Source organism: Chelonia mydas, chromosome 2 (assembly GCF_015237465.2).
Source record: "Chelonia mydas isolate rCheMyd1 chromosome 2, rCheMyd1.pri.v2, whole genome shotgun sequence".
In the NCBI taxonomy this organism is placed as follows: Eukaryota; Metazoa; Chordata; order Testudines; family Cheloniidae; genus Chelonia; species Chelonia mydas.
In genome coordinates, this window is record NC_057850.1 from 193,175,816 (window position 1) to 193,199,469 (window position 23,654).

At 47.7% G+C, this 23,654-nt stretch overlaps 1 protein-coding gene across 3 annotated transcripts in view; it reads right to left on the reverse strand.

Moving 5' to 3' along the window:
* NR1D2 (nuclear receptor subfamily 1 group D member 2) overlaps window positions 1–15,090 on the reverse strand; it is a 31,315-nt gene extending 16,225 nt beyond the window's left edge. Inside the window, exons 1-2 of one of the 3 annotated variants that reach the window (XM_037890417.2) lie at window positions 14,692–15,090; window positions 9,229–9,489 (exon numbers count right to left, since the gene is read on the reverse strand). In XM_037890417.2, coding sequence (XP_037746345.2) covers window positions 9,229–9,489; window positions 14,692–15,073 — 643 coding nt within the window. In that variant the 5' untranslated portion in view covers window positions 15,074–15,090. Of the gene's footprint in view, window positions 1–9,228; window positions 9,490–13,721; window positions 13,747–13,865; window positions 14,013–14,691 lie in introns of those variants that run through there. The other 2 variants (XM_043540922.1, XM_043540921.1) reach the window with 2 other exon arrangements.
* Window positions 15,091–23,654: the final 8,564 nt, after the last annotated feature.

Here is a 23,654-nt window from a genome sequence, read left to right on the forward strand (position 1 = left end):
CATATAAATGTTGCAGTTTCCCCAACTGAGAATAAAGATCTTTTCTTAAAAACAGAAATATTAAAAGACACCGTTAACTTCAAAATCACATGTAGCAAACAAATAAGTTATTTTGCCCTTTTTACTAATAAAAACTTTGGCCACATCCTACAATTGACTCCATGCAGGCAGTCCTCCATAGCCACACAGAGCCTCCCCATTGAGATGCACTTGCAGAAACAGGACCTTACATTCTTAAAGGTGAAAGGATTTTCTAAGTCCAATTTGCTTGCCACTTTTTATGCTCTTTCTTTATATTTTGCATGTTTTGTTTCAGCTTGGATAATAAAGAATGGGACGTTGCGAAGTGTTCAGCATTGCCAACTCTGCCAGTGACTTCAGGGGAGCAGAGTTGGACTAATGCTGAGCGCTAGAGCCGGTTGGAAAAATTTCAGTGGAACCATTTTCCACCTGAGACTGCAGTTTCATTAAAGTTCATATTGTAGCCTAAACGATTAACCTGCTTGCTTGCATATATATATATCTTTTGTACAAAGGATCTACAGTTAGCAACCCTTCTCTTTTTTGTTTTGGAAAGCTCTAGGATTACTCTAAGTCCCTATCCAATTTCTGCGTGTCTTTTAAATCCAGTATGTCAGCCTGTACAAATTTAGTTGTAGCTATAAGGCATCTGGGACTAGGGCAGTAACTGAACATTCCTGATCTTTTTCTTTCCAGAATTCCCCTGATCGGGCTCCTTCTCGGGCTAATTTATCAGCCTTCCCATTTTCTGTAGCATAGGGGTCTAATTTCCAGTGAGCTTTTTTTTTTTTTTTTTTAACACTTTAATCGTCCACCTTGGAACAGTGATTGTTACTGATAACCAGCAGATGTATTTCATCAGTGATGCACACTTAATAGGCGTGCCATCTGAAGATGTGAACCCATTTATCTCCCAACATGGTAGAAACTCTGTGAGAGAATTGCATACTCATGCGGAGTCTGAAAACGGATACTTCGGTATGTGGTGGTGATGGAGAACTGCACACAGTACTCCAAAACACAAGCCACTGCTGCTAATTCAGCATATTGAGCCAAATGTGGAATACATGAATATGCCTTCTCCCAATGCTCTCCTTTCTCCTCGGGAGGAACTGCATGGATTCCAAATCCGGTACAAGGTTTGCCTTGATGGTAATAACTAGAACCGTCAACAAAGAAATGATACCTAATAATGGAATCTGTCTCCTGTATCAATGGTTGGAAAAGCTTTTGTTTTTCCTCCCCCCTTAGATCCAATCGCTCAAGATCGGGACACGTGTGGCTCTCCTTCATATAGTAGGGCAGTTAGTAACAAAAATGGTGTCCTAATAGGTTTTACTGTAATATCTTTCCCTTGCAGCAGTAATGCCCAGTGGGCTAGGTGAGCATTTGAGACTTGCCCATCTTTTACCCCATTGGACAGTAAGAACAGAAGGGGAGTGTGTGATAAGTGTAATACGATCGGGCTGAGGCCAATTAGAAAAGAAAAGTGTTGTATGGCCCAACTGGTTGCCAATAGGTACTTTTCACAATTGTTATACTTAAGTTCAATTGATGACATTTAAACATGAGGCACAGGCCCCAGGTCCGATTTTCCCACACTCACTGCTACCTCCAGATGATAGGGTATTTTAGGATTTGGAGTGATCAACACCGGAGCCTTGAAATGGCCTGTTTTAGCTGGGATACTGCTTCCGTGTGTTGCTCAGACCATTCCCATCGGACACTTTTCTTTAATAGTTGGTACAAGGGACCTGCAATGGAAGCAAAATTGGGAATGAAATCCCTGTAATACGCAGTTAAACCCAAAAAGGATCTTAAAGCCGTTGGGTCCTGTGGTAACGGCAATGTTTGGATTGCATCTACTTTCTGTTGTGCCGGGATTCTACCCCATTTTGTCAGGGTGAGACCCAAGAAAGAGACACAGTTAGCCATTAGCTGTGCCTTGGCCAGATTGCACTTTAACCCTGCTTCCTTTAGGATCTGTAGGAGCTCATCAAGCCTTTCTAGATGCTCCTTTTTAGTCCGTGTTGCTAAACACAGGTCATCTACATATTGAAACAGAACAGTTGGTTTAGAAAATTGAGACAGTGCCTGCCTTATTTGCACATGGAATAAAGCTGGAGAACTTTTATACCCCTGAGGTAAACGTGTCCAGGAATACTGGACTCCCTGGAAACGAAATGCAAAAGGGTACTGTGAAATGTGGGCCAATGGCAATGTCCAAAAGCTGTTACTGATGTCAAGGAAAGTAAACCACACAGCCTCTGGATCAAAGGACTTGATTAAATCTGGCATCTTGGCCACTGTAGGGGCACAAGTGGGTGTGACCTGATTCAGGCGTCTATAATTAATTTTGAGATGCCAAGAACCATTTGGTTTCTTCATGGGCCAAATAGGGGAATTGGCAGTGGAAGTACATCTACGTAGTATTCCCTGCGTCAGTAAAGACTTGATAGTCTTTTCTATGTATGGGTTTGCCTGTTCTGGGTAAGGATATTGTCTTTGGGCTGACATATCTTCTCCTTCTACAACAATAGTGACTGCCATACATTCACAATTATGTTTGTGTTTAGCAAAGGCATCTGCATGTAACTGTAACTCATCAACAGGCATCTGACTCCTGTAACTCAGGTTGGTCTGCATGATTAGCCGCTATTTTGTTTAAATCATAACCCTCAGGTTCAGAATCCACCACTGGAGATACCATGCCACAGTCAGGTATGATCACTGGTGAGTTATTCTTTGCCTGTTCTACGGTAAGGCACAACAATTGGTTACCCAAATTAAGAACACATCCGTTTGTATAGGAAATTAGTTCCCAACAGGCAATTCCTTGGGTCTGCTAATTTCATCAACGCAAAGGTATGAACCTTTCTTAGGTGACCTATCTGTACTTCAATGGGTATAGAAAGTGTGGTAACAACCTGATTACTTGCAAAAGTTGCAAGTGTTTTTATACGCCCTGATGACAGAGAAGAGGACCTAGGATCCTTAAAATGGATAATACTGATTGCTGCCTCAGTATCTATAATAAAATCCCTGTGGTGGCCCCCTACCACTGCAGATACTGTGGGTCTCCCGCTTGCATCTCTGTCTAAAGGGGCTATGACTACGCTCGGGGTTGATTGGCATCATGCCGAATAATTTGTAGAGTATGCAGACAAATAATCTACAGGCTCTCCTTCTATCTCTTCGGAGGCAGCCAACTCTGGAGGAGAGGCTGTCCACCGGAGAGAAGGAAATGGGTCAACAGAGGCACTGGACGGTTTTAGGGTGCTGGGCCTTGGCCTTCCATCATCAGCTCATTCACGCATGCTTGGAGTTCTCGAATATCCCGTCGTTGAGCCTCAAGCGTCTGCTGCACTGTTTTAAACATCATTACAACTGAGTCCTCATCTTTGTGGGGAGGCGGTGACTTGGGTCTCTGCAGGCGTGAAGTATTCTGTGTGGCATCTGAAAAGAAAGGAACATGGTCCCGGGCCCCTAGATAGGATCCAAATGCATAACCCTGTTGAGGGGCACGCCCACTCGAAGGTCCAGGATTATTATGTGGATTAGGGTCATTTTACCAATGGTGGTACCTAGGGAATTTAGGAACCCCTCGACCTAACCCTGGTTGAAGTCCCTCAATCCTCACAGTGGGATTCGTTCGTGGTTTGTGAAGTACTGCAACAGGAGCTCCCCGCCAACCTATTTTAGGGCCTCCCTGAGAATATGCCTTGGCCAGTAAGGCTAATGCCTCTTTAAAGAAATATCATCAGTTATATGCATGTTCACCATTTCCCGTAAATAGGGAAGAGAGTTATTAACCAACAAACTAATGTATGGTGGCTCATCTGTTTCCTCTTTCATGTGACTGTGCCATGCTGCACTTAACCGCAGGTGAAACTGATGTGGGGACTCATTAGATCTCTGCTTTAGGTTCGACAGGATGGCCACACCAGCTTTCCCTGGATGTTGATTGTGTTCCAATAAGGCTACTGTGGCTTTAAAGTACTCCATAATGCTCGATTTACTGTGAGTTGTAAGATTTTAACTCTATCTTCCCTTGGTAAGCCAAACACTTTTGCTGTTTCTTGTACACGTTGTGCATGCATTGCAACTGAAGAATCCTCCATCATCTTAGCTACCAGATCTAGGGTCTTAATGTCTGTAACAACTGCTTCAGGACAATCAGAATTAGAATCTGAGGATCTTCTCTCCAGATCAGGATCTGGACTTCTATCTGAGCTTGAATCTATAACTTCTCTGTTTTGACTTCTTCTACCCAAATTCACGTTTTCCTCATCTGAGCTATCAGCACTTTCCAATGGAGATAATCCTGAATGAGCAGGATAATTTTCCATAAAACCTCTATGTCCTATACTCAAGGCATCTCCACACTGACGCAGGACATCTCTTAGTCTGTTAAGTCTGGTGTAGTAGGGTGTTCTACCCGTACACCAGGTGATACTAGCATATACCAAGGGAGTGTAGAGGGGCCACGAAATTCTCAGGACCTAGGCAATGTTGATGATTGCTCAAATGCCAATAAATGTCCACCCAAAGGGGCTGGATCTCCTGATCTATATGGTGCTAGTGTAACACTGGGCGGAGGAGCAGGAATTACATTCCTTGGTTGTTGTATATCTCTCTGTTGTAACTTAGAGATTACTACATCACATGCATTAGCTACTCGTGTCACTTGTGACACTGCATCTTCTAGTCCCTGAACAATCACAGACTCTGAAGGCACTCCCTCTTCACTATCAGGGGAGGACACTAACAGAGGAGAGGATATTTCCTCCCCCTTTGCTCTGCTCATCTCATCCTTTACATCACTAGTCGCCTCCTCTATGATGCCACTCAACTCCACTCCTGTGGTGCCACCCTGGGACTTCCTTTTTCTATCTGCAGACTGCTGTTAGCTTCTGCACTGCTACCTTCCTCTTCTGACTCTCCCAGTGGCTCCTCAGACTCAATCTCCAACTCTGCTCCTAAAGGTACTGTATCAGCCTAAGCTAATTCTCTTGGCCTACTTCTAGAAATTGGCCCTGCAGGTTTTTCTATCTCCGTTGGTTCTACCATGTCAATAGGGATGGCAATCGATTCTTTATCCTCCTCTAACACATCTTCTCTTTTTTCCAACTCTCTGATTCTTTCCAACAGCTGTCCATGGTCTGATTTATAGCCCTCCAGCGATTTTAAGCTGGCATCCAAAGTTTGCTGGGCTTTCCTGAGTAACTAATTTTTTATTCAATTTCTTTCCCAGCGAACTACAAGCCACAAGCAGACATTCAACAGCTATTCCCTTTGCCAGTTTAGCTTTTCTTTTTTTCCTGCTCTGTTTCTACATCAAATACCTCACTCACAAAACCCCATGGGTTACAATGCTCAGAGATCATCTCGCTATTTCTCAACTGTTCTAAACCTCCTCCATGTTGCTGAATGTATTTTTTCTGGCAAAGTTTTCTAAAGCCATACTACGGGCAACTCCAACAGACTCTACTCTTGCCCTTGCTCCACTCACCTTAATACATAACACAGAACTCATTTTAATTCTAAAACTTCACTAGCTTATGTAATAAACTATAACAAATACTCTGCTGTTTTTACTCTGAAACTGAAGGCGTCCCTTCACAGAAACAACAGGAAACAATACCCCAAACCGATTTTTACACTTAGTTCAATAAGTCCCAAATAAATGATAGAGAGGTGGGGTACGTGCCCTTTCTTCCCTCGATGGCTCGTAGCTGATCAAGAGGTCTTTTCCCTCTGTCGGGACCTGCCAAACAGCTGGAGAATACTGAGGCAGATGGATCAGAGGTGCAGCCCAGGAGAGTTGAGGGGACTGAAATAAGGTAGCTTGAACTGTTCAAGTTCTGAATTATTGCAGCCTCTTGGTGGCAATTAATACCTAGGTTTATCAACTCCCCCGCCACCTCTAGTGTGGGTCATTGGATCCAATGCTACTGCTAATATCTTATCAGTACCATTCATTGTAACTTCAGCCTTTAACAAAGCCCCTTAAAAGCACATATCACTTTAAATAATAACACGATTTACTGTTTATAATATTACTCTATCTTGCAAGATTAAATTTAAACCTTCTAAAGTAAAACTCTAAATCAAACCACAATACAGAACCGGAAATACTGGGACTGCTGCCAAGCCGCAGTCACAGGAAATCAGGCTCCTGTTCTCTTAAGAGTGAGTGACTGAGACACACAATGTTGCTCTCTAACTTTCTGTAACTTTAACCATTTACTTATGCCTCAGGTGAGATTTTTAGGAGTCTAAGGATGCCTGGAATCCCTGAAAATTCCTGTCACATACTTCGAGTCTCCTGGCTGGCTTGCCAGTCTGTAGCCTGATCTAGGGTGTGTTAATATTATTAATTTGGATAGTATGGGGTTTTGGCTCGCCAATCTATTTGATCAGAAGTTAAAAGTTCTTGTCCCAAATCAGGCTCCACAAAATTTACAAAGGACCCTCGGGAGTGTGACAGGAAGCTCACACTGAGACAGATATAGCCGTAAAGACTTTTTATTGAAATCAATGAAATAGTAAGTAAATGGTAAAATAATCAGAGCTACAAAGTTACAATTGTATTACTGTTATTCGAAAGATACATATGGTAATACAGTATTATATGCTACAAAGCTTTGGTTAATATACTCACAACCTTCCTTGATGACCTGGTGGTGAGAGAGACAGGACCAGCCTCACCTCTAACAGTTCAGGTTTCTCAACTCTTGAGTGAGTGGTGCAGAGCTTCGAAGAAACTAATGCTAAGAGCTATCAAAGCGAACTTAGAGTTTACTTAACTAACTTAGACTTAAAACCTAATAAACAAAACTAAGAACAAAAGTTAAGGGAAACCAAGCTTAGCCTAGTCCCCTTGGAACTTAAAAGTTTGAAAAGAAAATGAGTACAACCTACTAATAGTTAGTAGTCGTAGTGGATAGATAGCATAAGCTAGTGAGGTGGGTCACCTCTTTTATAGGGCTAAAGTGCAGGGAATCCTTCCTCCTATGCCCAAATATGCCTCAAAAATGTTAGGGTACCCTTACTCCATAGGCTAATACGTTCATGCAAATTGATGACATTTACATACGCACATATACTATTTCTGTTCTTTTAGTCATTTCAATTCTTTCCTTGTGGTGTACCTGTTAAGTCTGTGGCTACAAGAAAAAACCCCTACCATTCTTCTATTGTCTATCTGTCTAGATAAAAGTCCTAGACATGCATGGGTGACTTACTATTTAGATAAAAGATCTCAAGATGTAGGCCAACTTTGCTATCTGGGTGAAAGGTCCCAGATATAGATATACTAACTTTGCCTTAACTTAAAATACAGGATATAGCATTACAGCCAAACTTATTTCAATATAAATCTATAAACCCTATTACAACAGACAAAATACTTAAACTATTAGAAAAGATATATATGCAAGCAAGCAGGTTAATCCTGCTACAATATTTAGTCCCTAAACAGAACACGAACAAATGTCAATCTTGAAATCCTTTGCGAAAGGGAATTTCTGTCCTCTGCATAGCTCTACTAAGCGCTTTTAAAAATCCCACCCTAAAAATCAGTTAAATCAATCTCAATTTTGTTTACAGCCAATTTCACTTTCAGGTTCTTATGCCCTGATTTTGCAAACAGCAGCTTTCTGTATATGAGCAGTCCTGTCGAGTGCTTCCATGTTTGCCAAACAATGTACAAAGCAGAAGAGGAGGGGAAAGGTCTTACTAAGATCTTGGATTTATTTATTTTGGGTGAGGGTTGGGTGGGAGAGAAATATTTTTTAAAATAATCTGAAGGTTTTTTGAAGTACAATGATCAGACTTTAGGCTTGGCTTCATAATGCCCTCAAAACACAAAATATGAGCATGAGTGCTGGAACTAGGGGTGCTGCTGCATCCCCTGGCTTGAAGGGTATACAGGGTTTACAGTTTGGTTCAATGTCTCTCAGCACCCCCACTATAAAAATTGTTCCAGCACCCCTTAATAGGAGGGTTGTCCAGAAAGCTTGACTTGCAAAAAATATTTTGTCTCGGGCAGAAGAAAAACATCTAAATTCAAATTAAAAGCTTATTGAAATATCTTCTGACCCATATATTGCTGCAGTCACTATTCAATGTCAACATTCTTGTAACAAAAACAGAAAACAACTGGGGATCACTTTTAGCTTGCAAAGATTGCTTAAAAAAATTCCTTTATTGCTGAACTTCTGATTATTAAAGAATATATAATACAGAAATGCAGTAACTAAAGCAAGTCGAAGCCTACAATATAGTTGCAACGATCAGCACCCCTGTAGTTCTGACCATACCAACTTTTAATTTTATTTTATTTGTGGTTTAAAAAAAATAAAATCACTTGTAGCTGGAACTTAGTGCACACGTTCTGAACACATTTTTACCGGTGTAAGTCTGGTGTAGTTCCTGGAGAAGGAACTTGTGTGCACGTATAGTGGCTAGCGCAATGAGGTCCTGGGCCCTGACTGGGACTCCTAACTGCTACCACAATATAAACTTATAAAATGATTCCACTGATCTCTGTAGTAATTAAAGATAAACATTGAGTTAAATATGAATTTGTTCCTAGGTTTGAGACTGTGGACTAAACTGTCTTTTAAAATGGTATTTGGCCAGGTTTCAGTGAAAGGGGGACAAAGAGAGACTTGTAGTAGACTTTGTTTTAGCACTTAACATAATTTCAAAACTGTTGGGGCTTTTTATAAAAAAAAATAAAAAATTAGTGAGAGTTCTTGATTTAAACTTACTTGTGGGCCAAAGGACAATATGGCCTGTTGGCACCACTTTGCACTGTGAGCAAGCAGTTCCAGGTCTGGGAGCGGCATCAGTGCATTTCATATCCTGGATCAGTAAAACTCAGGCACATAGCAGAGGTGATGAGCTTGAGCTCAAGGAGTAGGGTTGAAAAAAGATTGGAAAGATGGCTGATTCAGGCTGAAGTTGTGGCTTCTGTCTAGCAAGAGGCTGTTTGCTCAACATCTTGGCCAGAGAATGAGCACCATAGCTACCGCTGTCTAGAAGGAAGGAAGTTAGAGATTAAGAGTGGAGAGAAAATTGTGGTCTCCAGAATGAAGGCTGGGGGTGTCCTCAGGCCAGGTAAGACCAGCCATCAGTTTGAGACAGTGGAGCATGACAGTGCATGTTTATCTGCCTGATGATACTTCAAAACATACATACTTGTAAGTCCACCATGGCCCTTGGTCAATCCAGCAGCACTCGACCGACTTGTTTTAACGGCATCATCTAGCTGATCATTCTTTGGTGCGCCGTCAGAACCCTCGCTGCTCCTACTGTTACAGCTGCTCTCAGAGGTGGAACTGTTTGGTGAAGATGGTACAGGCGAAGAGGATGACTGGAAACTACTCTCTGAGCTCTCACTGTGACAAGAGGCTGGGCTAGACGCTGAGCTTGAAGAGCTGATGTAAGCAATCACACCCCCTGGTGGAAGGAAAAGAAAAGACTGTAATGACAAAATACCAAATGTCCTTACACAGCTTGCAAATGATCCACTTCCTGAGCTGGCACTACCTGACACAGCATGCCAAGCTGTCCTTACATGTGCCTCTTTCAAACCCCTCCCCCAAGCTCATTTCTTTCCATTAGCTTTCCAACGATTGACCTCCCCTTCCACCCCATCTTCTCTTGCCCTCACACCTGACCTCCTAGAATGGAAAATGAGATTAGATAGAAGAGGGAGCAGGGAATGGGATCAACAGCAAGTGTAAAAAGCTTGCATCTGAGGTGGTGGATGGTGGGGAGTCACTGGAGGGACTCAAAGCTGGGAGGATATAACCTGATCAAAACCTGATCTCAGAAGCAATGTTCTGAAGGGAGTTCAGGGTGGGAGGTACAAACTGGGTGGGGAGAAAAGACTAGATCTTAGACGTGTTATGGAGACAGAAGCAGAGATCATTTAGATTAGGATAAGACAAAGGGCAAAGTGAAAGATGACACCCAGGATACAGGCCTGAAATAGGGAGGAGGTTGGTGTATTCACAGCAATGGATCAAGGGGATGGAGCATGAAAATAATATAAAAACAAACCAGAACTGAACTCCTTAAGTACCACTTGACACATTACAAGTCTTTGTAGCTCATTTAAATATAGTTTCAGTTGCCAGGCTCTTTGCAAGGCACTGCACTCCCACTTGCGGGACAGGGAAGCTGTTTAGTCTTAAACTCTTGAGATACTTTTGGAGAAAACAGCTACCTCCTCTCTTTCAGGCATGGAAATGGATTTGTTTTTCATAGGGCCCCTTCCCCAGGTTATATGCCAAAAGAATGATCTTGCAAAGGACACAAACAATTCTTTACTCTTCTTTTGAGAACCAAGTCAGTTGTCATCTCCAAGACCTGATATTTTAAAAGCCACTACAAAGCATTTGCTATTTCACACTAAAATTAGTAAGTGTAAAAAGCTCATTGGCAAAAGCCAAGCAATTTAAAAACTGTGTTTAATTCCTTATCTGCTCCCTTTGTACTGATGTGGCAGATCCCTTTACATATGACTTATTACATACCAGAATAAGATGATGCATATGCCTTAAACCAGTAAAAGCTACAAATGACAAGGAATGCTTGCTCAACAGATTAAGTCAGTACAGCAGGTCCTGGGTCATAGTGTCTTATGTTAATTATAGCACACTTGAAGATAAATGCTGCCACTCTGTCCTACACTACTCTTTTATACCCTTGTGATACATAAATAATTTCTAGAACACTGAGTGATCCTATACAACATAAAAATTGCAATACTTGGCACAACAATCAAAGACAGATAGTAACTCGGAATTTCACTGCTTTTGTAAATTTAATTAAACCTCTGCTTCCCACAGGGACATGCTGGCCACCACTTCCCGCAGCTTCCATTGGCTGGGAATGGCGAACCGCAGCCACTGGGAGCTGCAGGCGGCCATGTCTGCAGACAGTCATTGTAAACAAACTGTCTCACAGCCCACCACCGGATTACCCTGACGGGCCGCAGGTTGCCCACTACTGCCCTATAGGATAGAGGGTACTGAGCTGCTCCTTCTCCCTTGAACAGGTGGAAGACAGGACCTAACTGAGGAGTACTGTACAGCAAATTCATTTTAACTTTTCCCCTCCTAATGAGGTTTTCAAAACCAAAAGACCCAGGGCTAGATTCACAAGGGGGGGGCCTAGGCCTTGCCATGCTGAGCCTAACTTATGCACCCTATTGCCTGGTAGAATTCACAGGCTCGAGTTAGGCGCTCAGGTTCCCTGTACACGCATGGTGAGAGGCAGTTAAAAAGAGATTCACAGACACCAGCACACTGAACAAAAGCCATGATCTGGAGCAGGAACTTGAAGCCAGGTGAGTGCCCTAACCACTAGGCCGGTCATCCTCATGCTTTCTCTGGCCCAATGACTATTTAATTATTTATACAAGGTGGAACTGCTTCACTAGGACAGACTGAAAGACAGCCACCCCAGAATACTCAGTAGCCCAGTTGTTCAGGAACTCACCTGGGCAGGGGGAGGCCTGGTCCCTGCTCCACAGCAGGCAGAGTGGGGATTTGAACCAGGCGAATATAAGGACACCTCCTCCATGGTCTTCTGTGTGGGGCAGGTGTACTCAGAACAGAGCTACCAGATTGGGCTCAGCAGCTGAGAAAGGCAAGGGAATTCCTCGTTTGTGAATGCTGCTGGAGCTTTGGCCTGAGTTAGGCGTTGAGCTGCTTGGCAATGCCAGGCCTTAGGCAGATTTGTGCATCCCCACCCACAGACTTGAGGACTTTACCAGTGGGACTTGAATGCCTTGGGACTTTGGCAGCTACAGGATCGGGTGGCAGCTGAGCCCTAGTTCTGTGAAAGCCAGTTGTGCGTAAATGTTGGACTTGGGCAGTTAGGCGCCTGAGTCCCCCTTGTGAACCTAAGGCCCACTAGGTATACTAACTATTTCGGTATACTAGGGACTTTTTGGTTACTTGTCATATTATTGAGAAATATATTAAAATTGAGACTATCTTGGAAGATTCTGTGGCTCCTCAGAAATCCTCTGCTCAGATTTTAATATTTTTTCCTATTTAACTATAAGTACTAGGTTATACCTGCATTTCAGAAAAACCCACGTATGTGGTACAGAAAAAAACATTTCCCAGAAGCAGCAGGTCCTGATATGGTATCGGCGAGTCAGCGCTGCAGACAAACTTCTTGACTCTTAAAATAGAATTTGCTAACATAGAAGACAAAGGAATTTTATTTTATCCTAAACTGAATTGTTGTGATGTGAAACTAGTTCTGGATGCTTATTTAGACATATCCACAAAGGATTCTCAAATAAATTTAGAATTCCAAATGATATACTACCACCAGCTCATATGCGAACATGTATTTTGAGCAGGAAGTTATATAACTTATTAATGATGACAACCCTGTTATTTATATTTCAGTAGATTATTAAATCTTTGCAAAAAACAGAGTTCAGCCTACCTAGATGCTATTTTAGTATCAGCCTCTATTGTTGTTGCAATAGTTTAGATTATTTTTCTTTCACCTTTGACATAAAAGTTTAACAATGAAAATAGTTGAAATGACATAGGGTAAAAAGAGAAGACTTTAGGCAAGAGAAGGAAAGCTAACTGGTCTTTCTGCTATAAAGAATTTTCTACTGTACAAGATTATCACATTTAGGTTCAATAAAAGGGAATCATCCCATTCTAGGACAAAGGAACACTCTTTAAAATAGCAAAACTGGCACATTAAATTATCAGCTCGTGCTGAAATAATTTCTAAACAGTCACACCAATGGCTATTTAGCTGCTGGCACAGCAAATGCGTCCTTCCAAAGTCAATTCTGTTTCATAAAGCACTGCCCGATGTTTTTCACTAGAGCCACAGGAACTGTTACATAATCAGCCACTATTATATACAGAATAATAAAACCCAGCCTTTTCACTCAATTTATTTTAAGGGAGGATGCAGGAACCATTGCGTCCTTACTTAGCAATTACTTTTCTGCTATTTTTGTAAAGCTGTAATTCCCCCACCTTCCCATAAAGCCCAGACAGACATTCTAATTCCCATACGGTCAGGCGGGATCCAAGATCCTTTTGTGTAACACGCTGTAATCTGGACGTGTCCAGCCATCTGACTTGCTGGGCTCATTACATGAGCGCAATCATCAGCGAAGGCGGGTCTGCCCCCCTCTTTCACCTGTTACAGTCCTGCTGTTGCAAGAGCCTGTCCACGTGAGAAGAATTTTAAATGTGTCTTCATTCCAATCACATGGACAGGCACACAAATACAACACGCTATGCTGCAACGAGCCAGTAAGACTGCTGCCCGGGGGCCAGCCCTATGCCAGGGGAGGGTGACCAGATGTCCCGATTTTATAGGGACAGTCCTGATATTTGGGGCTTTGTCTTACATAAGCACCTATTACCGCCTCCTGATTTTTCACGCTTACTATCTGGTCACCGTACTTCAGGGAGCCTAAGTACCTATGGCTTTTACTCGCCAGAGCTCTGGGCAACCTCCAAGCACTGGGGGTGGGTGGGGGAGCAAGGGTAGCACTTCTCCCCTGCCCAGCAACCATCACCTGCACACCCAACCCCTGGAGTATAAACCAGCTGAAGGGGAGGGGGCAGCAATCCCCTACCCCCACGGCAGGACAGACCCCCCCAACCCCACTCTGCAAGCGTTCTAACCAGGTCCCATGCGGAAGGAGCCGCCCTCCGTGTTCCAAGGTTCTAGCCACGCCCCCTTCCGAAGGGAAAAAGAACACCTGCCCCCGCCCGCAATGCAACGCCTAGAGAGGGCGCCTCCCACTCCAAAAGGCGAGCGGTCAGAACCTTGGAACATCTGTGGGGGCGGGGTCAGAACGGTGCAAACCCCGCCCCGCCCGGCGCTCCGGTGGGCGTGGTCAGAAGCGCCGCAGGGATCGGGCCTCCTCCGCCCCACGTGTCCCCTGCGCACGCCTGTCCCGTCACACTCGATGAATGTAGGTCACCAAAACAGCGGCCTCTGGCGGGCCTCACGTGTCCGCGCCGGCAGCCACCCAGCTGGCCCGCCCCGGCCCTATTATGCAATCGCTACGTCACAGCCCCGCACGGCCAATAAGCGGGCACGCAGCGCGGAACGTAAACAGAAGACACACATGGCTCGGCAAGTGGGTCCATGTGAGGAAGGGCAGGCGCCGGCGACGGGATCCGCAAGGAAGGGGGGCGGGGAACGGGCATCAGGCCGTGGGGGGCAGCCGCAGCAACCCAGGCTCCCCAACATCCGCCACACAAAGGGGACAAGAGCATCCGAGGAGTGGGGGGAGGGGTGACTTAGCACCCCCCCACAAGCGGGGATCAAACCCCACCCACCCCAGGGGGATCCCGGCCCCCACAATATGGGGGCAGCTGTCTTGCCCAGCCCACCCGCGAGACGCTCTACTGACGCGAGACGCTACCCTGACAGCCACAGCCGCCCTCCAGTGCCCCCATTCCCCGGTCAGGAACTCACCCACCCGACGCTAACATGGGGCTCGCTGATCACTCACCCCCAAATCCACAGATCGCCCCACAGTGACCAACACAGCGCCCTCCCGCTTAACCCCAAAGCACCCGCCCTGCGGCTCCCCCCCCCCCCCCACCTCAGCACCCCGCACTAGCAGCTTAGCAAGTCTCTTACCTGCATTGACCTCCATAGTTTCCTCCTCCGGCGAGACGGCACCAAGGACCGCGAAACTCCGGATTGGCGGGCGCGCCGCTCTGCGCCCAAGCAGGACTAACACGCCCGACTCTCCTGCTCGCTGCCGCTGCCCCTCTACATGTGCCCCCAGGCTGCCCGCCAGTCGGCACGGTGCCGCGGCCGTCTCTGCGGCGCGGGCGCTCCTGCCCCAGCCCTGGCTGCGCGCCTCTCTGCAAAGCAGCAGCAGCAGAGCCTGGCTGGGGAGGTTTCCGGCTGGGCTGGCCCCTGGCAGGACGGCTGCTGCTGCTTTGCTCCTCGGCTGCCTCCCCTTTACAACAAAAGCGACTGAGACAGGGGAGAGCCAGAGTGCGGCACTGACCATGTGACTCACCTCCACCGCCTCCCTTCCCTCCCTGCGCGGGCCCCCCTCTCTCCTCGCGCTCTGGGCAGTGCCGGCCCCGCTCCTCCCCCGGCCGCTGCCTCCCCACTCTGTCCCTGGGTAAAGCGGCCGGGCCAGGGAAGAACTGCCCTGCGGTCCCGAGTTGGGGGCTAGAGGGGGGCGCGGGCCCCACCCACCTGCGTGGGTGGTGCGCACGTGCTTCTGGGGGTGCATAGGGGCCAGCAATGGGCGGGGGGGGGGTATTACCCTCCCCGACCTGCAGCCCTTTCCTGCCCCTCAGCGCGGCTGCAGGACTTCGTGCACTCGTGCTCGCCCCATCCCCAACTTGTTACATGCGGTCGCGGCTGGGGGGAGGGATCAGGCCAGGGAGCAGCCACTAGCACTCAGAGTCCTGGCAGCCGCTGGGAGGGGAGAGCAGAACTACTGGTGGCCTCGCTCCCGCTGTTTGCACGCAACACAGACACGCAGAGCATCTGCCGTGCTTTCCCTGCGTGGCCTGACGCCAAACTGAAAGGTAATGCTCGTTTTGCCCCTTCCCTGTGACGTAGTAAGAAGTCCCATCCCTTGGTGATATTTGGAACAGCAGCCCAAGGGTTAACACAAGAGGCCGGGGTAAATAAATGGTGTTGGAGCCTTTCTGTCCTTTGCCTGTATCAGGTCGTCAAATTAGGCCCCCACACGAGAGCACCTAGACTCTCAGTAAGCGTGGCTACATCAGAGCATATTGTTGTTGCAACCGGCAGTGCCAGCCTCCATCGCAAAGCATGTGTCCACACACAACAGTACTTGCAAGAGTGCAGCAAAGCTAAGCGCTGTGTCATCTGCCACCGTGTCACTGGACTGCTGCAGTGCAGCAGAGTGAATGGAAATGTGAATACTGGGACTGCAAGAGTGCACTTCGTCCTCCCTGTGCAATCCTTCCCACTGGTTCTCGCCCCTGTTAAGCCACTCCCCTGCCAGTCACATGTAGATGGAAAAATCAGAAAAGGCTCAGATAGGTTACATGACCTCCCTACCCTGAAATAAACCTACTTACTTTCTTTCCCTATGCTGCCCCCACCACCCATTCATCACCCCTGTTCCCTTTAAGGAGTGAAGTATCCTTTGTGGCTGCATTGTATTAGGTGGGAAAGTGGACATCTGGGGGCTTATCGGGGGAGACTGAGTCCAAGGCCAGCACTACCACCTAGGGGCAATACTCTGGACAATGTCGCCTAGTGGCAAGAGTCAGTGGCCAGGAGGCAGGGGAACTCAGGCCCTCCCTGCTCCACCAGGGTCCAATCCAGGACCCAAAGAAATAATCATTCAAAACCTTTGGCCTTGGACAGTGGTTTTCAAACTTTTTTTTTGGGGACCCAGTTGAAGAAAATTGTTGATGCCCGTGTCCCAAGGGAGCTGGGGATGAGGGGTTTTGTGTGTGGGAGGGGCTCAGGGCTGGGGCAGAGGGTTGTGGTGCGAGGGTGAGGGCTGCAGGGTGGAGCCAGGAATGAGGGGTTCAGAGTGTGGGAGGGGGCTCTGGGCTGGGGCAGGGGGTTGGGGTGCGGGAGGGGGTCAGGGTTCTGGGCTGGGGTGCAGGCTCTGGGGTGGGGCCAAGGATGAGGGGTTTGGAATGCAGGAGGGGGCTCTGGATTTGGGGGGCTCAGGACTGGGGGTTGGGGTACAGGAGAGGGTCTGGGCTGGGGGTACAGGCTCTGGGGTGGAGCCAGGGATGAGGGGTTTGGGGTGCAGGAATGGGTTCCAGGTTTGGGGGGGCTCAGGGCTGGGGCAGGGGATTGGGGCATGGGGTTGGGGTGCGGACTTACCTCCAGCGGCTCCCCTGCCTAGAAGCCAGACCCGCTGCTGGCCGCTTCCAGGGCACAGTGCGGTGTCGAAACAGGTAGGCACTAGCCTGCCTTAGCTGGACAGCACCGCCAACGTGACTTTTAACAACCAGAGGACCCAGTGCCTGACATGCCCAGTTGGGTCGCGACCTGAACTTTGAAAACTGCTGGCCTAGGAGACAGGTACCCCTATGTCTGCTCCGTGCGCCACTTCCATCCCCAGCTTCGGATCCTCTGCTGGTGCCACTAGTCTGTCTTGGAGTCCCCCTTGGTGTTCTCACAGGCCACTCTCTGGAGGATCTCCCTCTATCTGTGGTGGTTTGTCATACACAGCCCCTGCATCTGAAGGGTCTGTTGTGGCTTGAATGTAGGGTCTGGTCCTGGCTTAGGAGTGCCTCAACAGCTTCTCTGGAGGAAGCTACAACATGCAAGAGCTCTCCTGCTCTGTCTTGGAGACTGAGCTGAGCTGCTCCCTGTTGAACTCTGTCTCCACTGTGATCATGCCCAGAAGGGGTGGGGCATGGCCTCCTGTGTCCAGAGCAACCTCTTAACCCTCACTTCAATGGTGTGGAGTTCATACACCCCATCGCACTCCCTCCCGCTCCGGCTAGAACCGGGCAGTGAGCATTCCTTCTGCTCTCTTCCTCCCTCCCACAAGAAGAAATCAGTGTTGGCGTGCGCCTTTCCTGGGCAGTGGAGCACTTGAAAGTCATAAGATTGCAGGGAGAGGTACCACCTCTGAATCCACGTGTTGGTGTCTTTCATCAGGTTTAGCCAGTGTAGAGGGGTGTGGCCTATGAGGAGTAACAGGGATTTTCCTAACAGGTAGTAACGTAGGGCCTCTCTGGCCCACTTCACTGCCAGTTCCTCCTCCTCAATCGTTGAGTAGTTTGTTTCCCTGGGGAACAGCTTCCTACTCAAAAACAACACCAGTGTTCTTCACAGTCTACCTCTTGGGATAATATGGTCCCAAGATCCACGTCTGAGGTGTCCATCTAAAGCAGTGGTTCCCAAACTGGGGTTTATCAACCCCTGGGGGTTCGCAAAACGTTACAGTGGGTTCTCGGGGAAAAAATCCCTAATGGCAGACAGAGCTGTCCCTAGGGACCCCGAGCAGCACAGGGCCAGCAGCCTGGAGCCCCTGGACTTCCAAGAGCTAAGCAGGTCAAAGCAAGCATATCTATCACACTCAGGAGATTTAAACTTCAAGACTCTTTATAAGAAACGGAAAGGGAGGTGGATATTTTTTGCTGTTTTTAAAACTAAATAGGCAGCTAGTATTGTTTTTAAAATTATTATGAGGAACAAGTTTAAGCTTTGTGGTAACATGCATTGTTTGCTTGGACTGCTCAAGACCTGAATGCTTGCGTAGGAGGAACTCTTTGAGCTGGCTTCTTAAATACCTTCATGCTGTTTCACATCTGATGTGATATTTCATCTTAGGAGTGCCTCGACAGCTTCTCTGCAGGAAGCTACAACACCCAAGAGCTCTCCTGCTCTGTCTGGCAGACTGAGCTGAGCTGCTCCCTGTTGAACTCGGTCTCCACTGTGAGCATGCCCAGAAGGGGTGGGGCATGGCCTCCTGTGTGTAACTTGATGAAACATAGGAGCCTTGTCTCATAACAGGCTTATTCAAAGTGATACAAGCTACGAAAGTGAGATCTTGGAAAAGTGTTGCCGTTTTCATAGTGTAATAAAAATAATGATAAATAATAATTAATAATAGTGTGTAATAAGCATGTCATAAAAACAAATTTTATATTTCCAAGATCACTGTTTTTATAATTTATACTCAGGTAAAGGAGAAAATCCCTGGAAATATTCATTTTTAGGAGGGGTTCGTGAGACTTGACATTTTAATGAAAGGGGTTCACAGGTTGTTAAAGTTTGGGAACCACTGATCTAAAGGATAAATGGTTTTGCAAAATCAGAGTGAAAGAGAACAGGTCCCCGAGTTTGCCGGACCTTCAAAGCCTGGAAAGCTCTGTCACACCTCACATGCCTTGGTTCATTGCACCTTCATGGGTCGGGTACTTTTCACACGGTTAGAAAGGGGACCGGCTGTTGCAGCAAAGCCAGGAACAAAGCACCTATACTAGCCTGCCAGCCCGAGGAACCACCTCACCTGTCTCTTGGTTGAGGGGCTGGGCAGTTAGTTTTCACCTGGAATTCATCCCCCAGGGTGTACCCTGCCCCACGTTGTACCCACAGAATGTTACTCCCTTCTGGCCCAGGCAGCATTTGGCCAGGTTTTCAGTCAGTCCTGCCTTCTCGAGGGCTCGGGTAACCGCTGAGAAGTGACATAGTCATCTCTAGTGCCAACTGGGAGGATGACCTATGTCATTAATGTATGCAGCAGCATACTCTTTGTGGGGTCACAGTAGTTGATCCATCAGTCACTGGAAGGTGGTGGTCTCTCCATGCAGGCCGAATGGCATGGTTACACATTGGTAGAGGCCATAGGTAGTAGGGAAAGACGTCTTCTCCAGGGATGCTCTCGTTAGAGGGATTTGCCAGTATCCTTTGGTAAGGTCCAACATGGATATGTATTTGGCATTTCCCAGTCTCTCCAATAACTCATCCATTCAGGGCATAAGGTAGGTGTCAAACCACAGTGTCACATTGACCTTTCTAAAATCAATGCTGAACTTAGTTGATCCATCAGGCTTTGGCACCAGTATGATAAGGCTCCTTCATTCACTGAGAGATTCTTTGATAACCTCCCCCCAGAGCCAGCATAGCCTGAAGTTCTTCATGGATGACCTCCCACATTTTCCTTGGCAGGGGTCAATGGTTGTCTTGAACCTTCTGTCCAAGTGTCATGGCAATGTGATGGTGGGCTAAGTGTGTCCACCCTGTGAGAGACGAGAACACTTCAGGGATGGCCTGAGTCATTTGTATTATTTGGGCTTGTTGTTTCAGGCTGAGCTCTGGCCCCATCAGTTGTGGGGTTGGATCTGGGAAGGACCAATGCCTGAGGCCTAAGCAGGGCCGGCTCTAGGTTTTTTGCCGCCCCAAGCTCCGAGAGCGCAACTGCCCAAGCACGTGACTGGAATTGTGCCGCCCGAAGCATGTGCTTGCTTTGCTGGTGCCTAGAGCCGGTCCTGGGCCTCAGTTTTTGGTTCTAGGGGGAACGGGGCTATCAGCAAGGTCTCCTGTGCCTTCCAGGCCTCCAGGAAGATGATGTGATAGATTTGAGTCTCTTTCTGTCTCCTAGGCTGTTAGATCTCATAGTCAAGAGGTCCTAGCTACCCTCCTGACCACCTCACACAGAGCTTTCCATTGGGCCAAGAGCTTTTATTTGGAGGATGGGAGCAGCAGTAACACCCTGTCACCCAGTTTGAATATTCGCAATCGGGCTCCGTGGTTATATGTGCTCTCCTGTGTCTGCTGGGCTCTCAGCAGGTTTTCTTTAGCAAATCCCCTAGCATTTTGAGTCACTTCCATAATTGAAGCACGTACAACATTGTGCCCACGACTCAGGACTCTTGTTCTTCCCAGGTCTCTCAGAGGATGTCCAAGATCCCCCTGAGTTGCCTCCTTAAAAGGGAAAGCCCGGTGAAGGCTTGGGGAACCTCACATGTGGCGAACAACAATGATGACAGCAACCAGTCCTAGTCCAATGGATCAGTGTCAATGAGTTTCTTCAACATGGACTTCAAGGTCCTATTGAACTGCACCAGCAGCTCAATGGTCTGTGGGTGGTAGACAGACATTTTGAGAGTGTTGATCTTCAGCAACTCGCACAGTTCTCTCATCCTTTTGGATGAGAAGTTGGATCCCCTGTTTGTCCATATTTCCTTCAATATCCCAACCCTGGCAAAGACCTTCACGAGTTCACCCGCTAGGGTGGGTGCGTTTGTTGTATGTAGTAGGATGGCTTTGAGGTACCATGTAGCATAGTCCACTATCACCAGTATATATCAGAACCCAAATGTGCTGTTCTCTAGGGGTCCCATCAGATCCATCCCTATTCATTCGAAGGGTACTCCAATCACTGGGAGTGGGATCGGGGGGCCCTGGGTGTCCTTTTGAGCCCTATTAGCTGGCATTCAGGACACGAGGCACAGAAATCGTGCACCTCATGAATGCCCAGCCAGAAGAATCTGAGGACCATCCGTTGCAGTATCTTCTGCCTCCCCAAGCGTCTGGCACATGGTACTGAGAAAGCTAGATGTAGTAGTCTCCATTGGAACTTTTTGGGTACCAGCAGTTGTCACAATGTCTTCTGAGTTTGGGGATCTTTCATCACTCGGTACAGCCACTCACTCCAGAGCTCAAAATGGGGACCCTGCTTGATCTGTTGGGTGCCACCCTCTTGCCCTATCTGCTCCCAAGCACAGCTCAGGGTTTGGTCCTCCTGTTGTTCCTGCATGAGGTCCCCATTTTCCCATAGCCTCATGGGATGTTGAGTCAGTGTTCTTGCCTGACCTGAGGGGTCTTTACCCGGATCTTCCATCTCCTCTCAGTTAGTTTCTGTGGGGTGGTTTCTGCTGCAGGAGCTCCCCCAACCACTTGCAGCCTTGCCCCAATATCAGAGGGTGGCCAGGGTGGTTGCTAAGCCAACTCGGCAAATTTCCATGTGGCCCTCTACTTTCAGTCATACTTTGGTCACTGGGTAAGGCCACACATCACCATGGATGCACTGGAGGTAGATAGGAGTACCCACTGTGTCAGGGGACTTTACCAGACTTGTCGGGATAATTGTCTGGCTACCTCCGGAATCCACTAGGCCCATCACTTGGGTGCCATTAACCCATATTGGCAGCAACAGCTTGGATGGGCCTTGTTTACAGACTCAGGAGCCTACCGCCCATGCCTATTCATAACTACAGTCCATGAAGAGGCCTTCTTGCCTGAAGTATTTCTCTTGCCCACTCTCAAAGCACGGGCTCTTTGACATCACAGTTGGCTGGCTCACTTCTTAGGGAGTGAGTCTTCTGGGTGGAGTATGTTCCCCTCTTCAGGGACCCTAGTCCCCCTTCCATTCCACTTTGGCAATCAGGTTTTGCCCTCCAGCTAGGGGCACTTCTTGTGGTGTCAGCTTGTTTAGCGGTTCTCGATCTTCCCTCCTTGCTGAGCCTCCGCTAAGGGTTGGAGTCTTGCTTCCAGGGGTACTTGATTTCAGCGTTATTGAGGCCAGATCTTTGGCAGACACATAGTTCACCACGAGGGTCACGGCCTCTGACAAGACTGATGGTTTGTGGCACCTCACCTACCCCTTTCCTGTGGCTGGGAGAATCTGGGTGAATTGCTCTAATATGGTCACTTCCGCCACTTGAACTCTGGTCTGCTTTTACGGGTCTAACCAGTTCCAACACTGGTCCCACAGACATTGAGCCACTACCCAAGGTCAAGCTCCTGGCGGGTATCTCTCCTGGCAAAACCTCTGACAGAACATCTCAGGGCTGATACCTAGGGAGTCAAGTAGGCCAATTTTTACTTTGGTGTACTCCAGTGCCTCAACAGGGCCCAAGCTTCCATATGCAGCTTATGCAGGGTTGGACAGGTATGGGGCTATCGGGGTAGCCCACTGTTCTGGTGGCCAACGTGCCATGGTAGCCATCTGTTCAAAGGTGACAAGAAAGGCCTTGGGGTCATCTCCAGGGCCCATTTTCTTGAGCCATATGGGCAGCCTGGCAGATGGGGATCTCCTATAGGTCCAGGCGCCGTAGCCCTGGATGCCCCCTGTGGCTGTAGTAGTGCCACTACCTCCTGGCTCAGGCGTTCTCGTTGTGCCTGGTGTTGAGCCGCCAGCTCCTGAATTAGCTGTTGCTGGTATTGTTGCTGTTGGGCCGCTTGCTGTTGTTGCTCGGTTGCAATCTCTTGCAATATCTGCCCCTGTTGTTGCTGGTTCTTGAGCATCCATTTCAGCAGTTTTTCCGTATCCATGATTCTCTTCAGAGTCATTCCCTGGCTGTCGTGGTAGTCCTTTTAACAAGACATGGGAAATGACCACAGTCTTCACCACAAGTCATGGGGGGGGGGGTTGAGTCCAAGGCCAGCAGTACCGCCTAGTGGCGATACCCCAGACTGTGTCACCCGGTGGTGAGAGTCAGTGGCTGCTTTGCCTAGTGGGTGGATTCAGCAGCTGTGTCACCAAGTGGCGACTCAGGAGCCAGGGGATAGAGGAACTCAGCCCTCCTTGCTCCACTGGGTTCAAACCCAGGGCCCAAAGAAACAGTCATTCAAAATGCACAGTCTAGGAGATGGGTGCCCCTAGCCCTGCTCCCCGGGCCACTTCCTACCCCAGCTTTGGTCCTCTGCTGGTATCACTTGAAGTTCTCTCAGGTGACTCTCCAGCAGGTCTCCCTCTATCTGCTGCGGTTCGTTGTCCTCAGCCCCCATGGCTGAAGGGTCTGCTGTGGCTTGACCATAGGGTCTGGTCCTGGCTTTGGGAGCCTTGGCACCTTCTCTGCAGGAGGACTGCAACACCCAGCTGCTCTGTCCGACACATATTGAATCTATTTCCCCATGTTAAGTATCCTCACACCTTCTTGTCAACTGTCTAAATGGGCCATCTTGATTATCACTACAAAAGTTTTTTTCTCCTGCTTATAATCGCTCATCTTAACTAATTAGCCTCTCACAGTTTGTATGGCAACTTCCAACTTATCTGTATGTATATCTATATCTTCTTACTATATGTTCCATTCTATGCATCCGATGAAGTGGGCTGGAGCCCACGAAAGCTTATGCTCTAATAAATTTGTTAGTCTCTAAGGTGCCACAAGTCCTCCTAT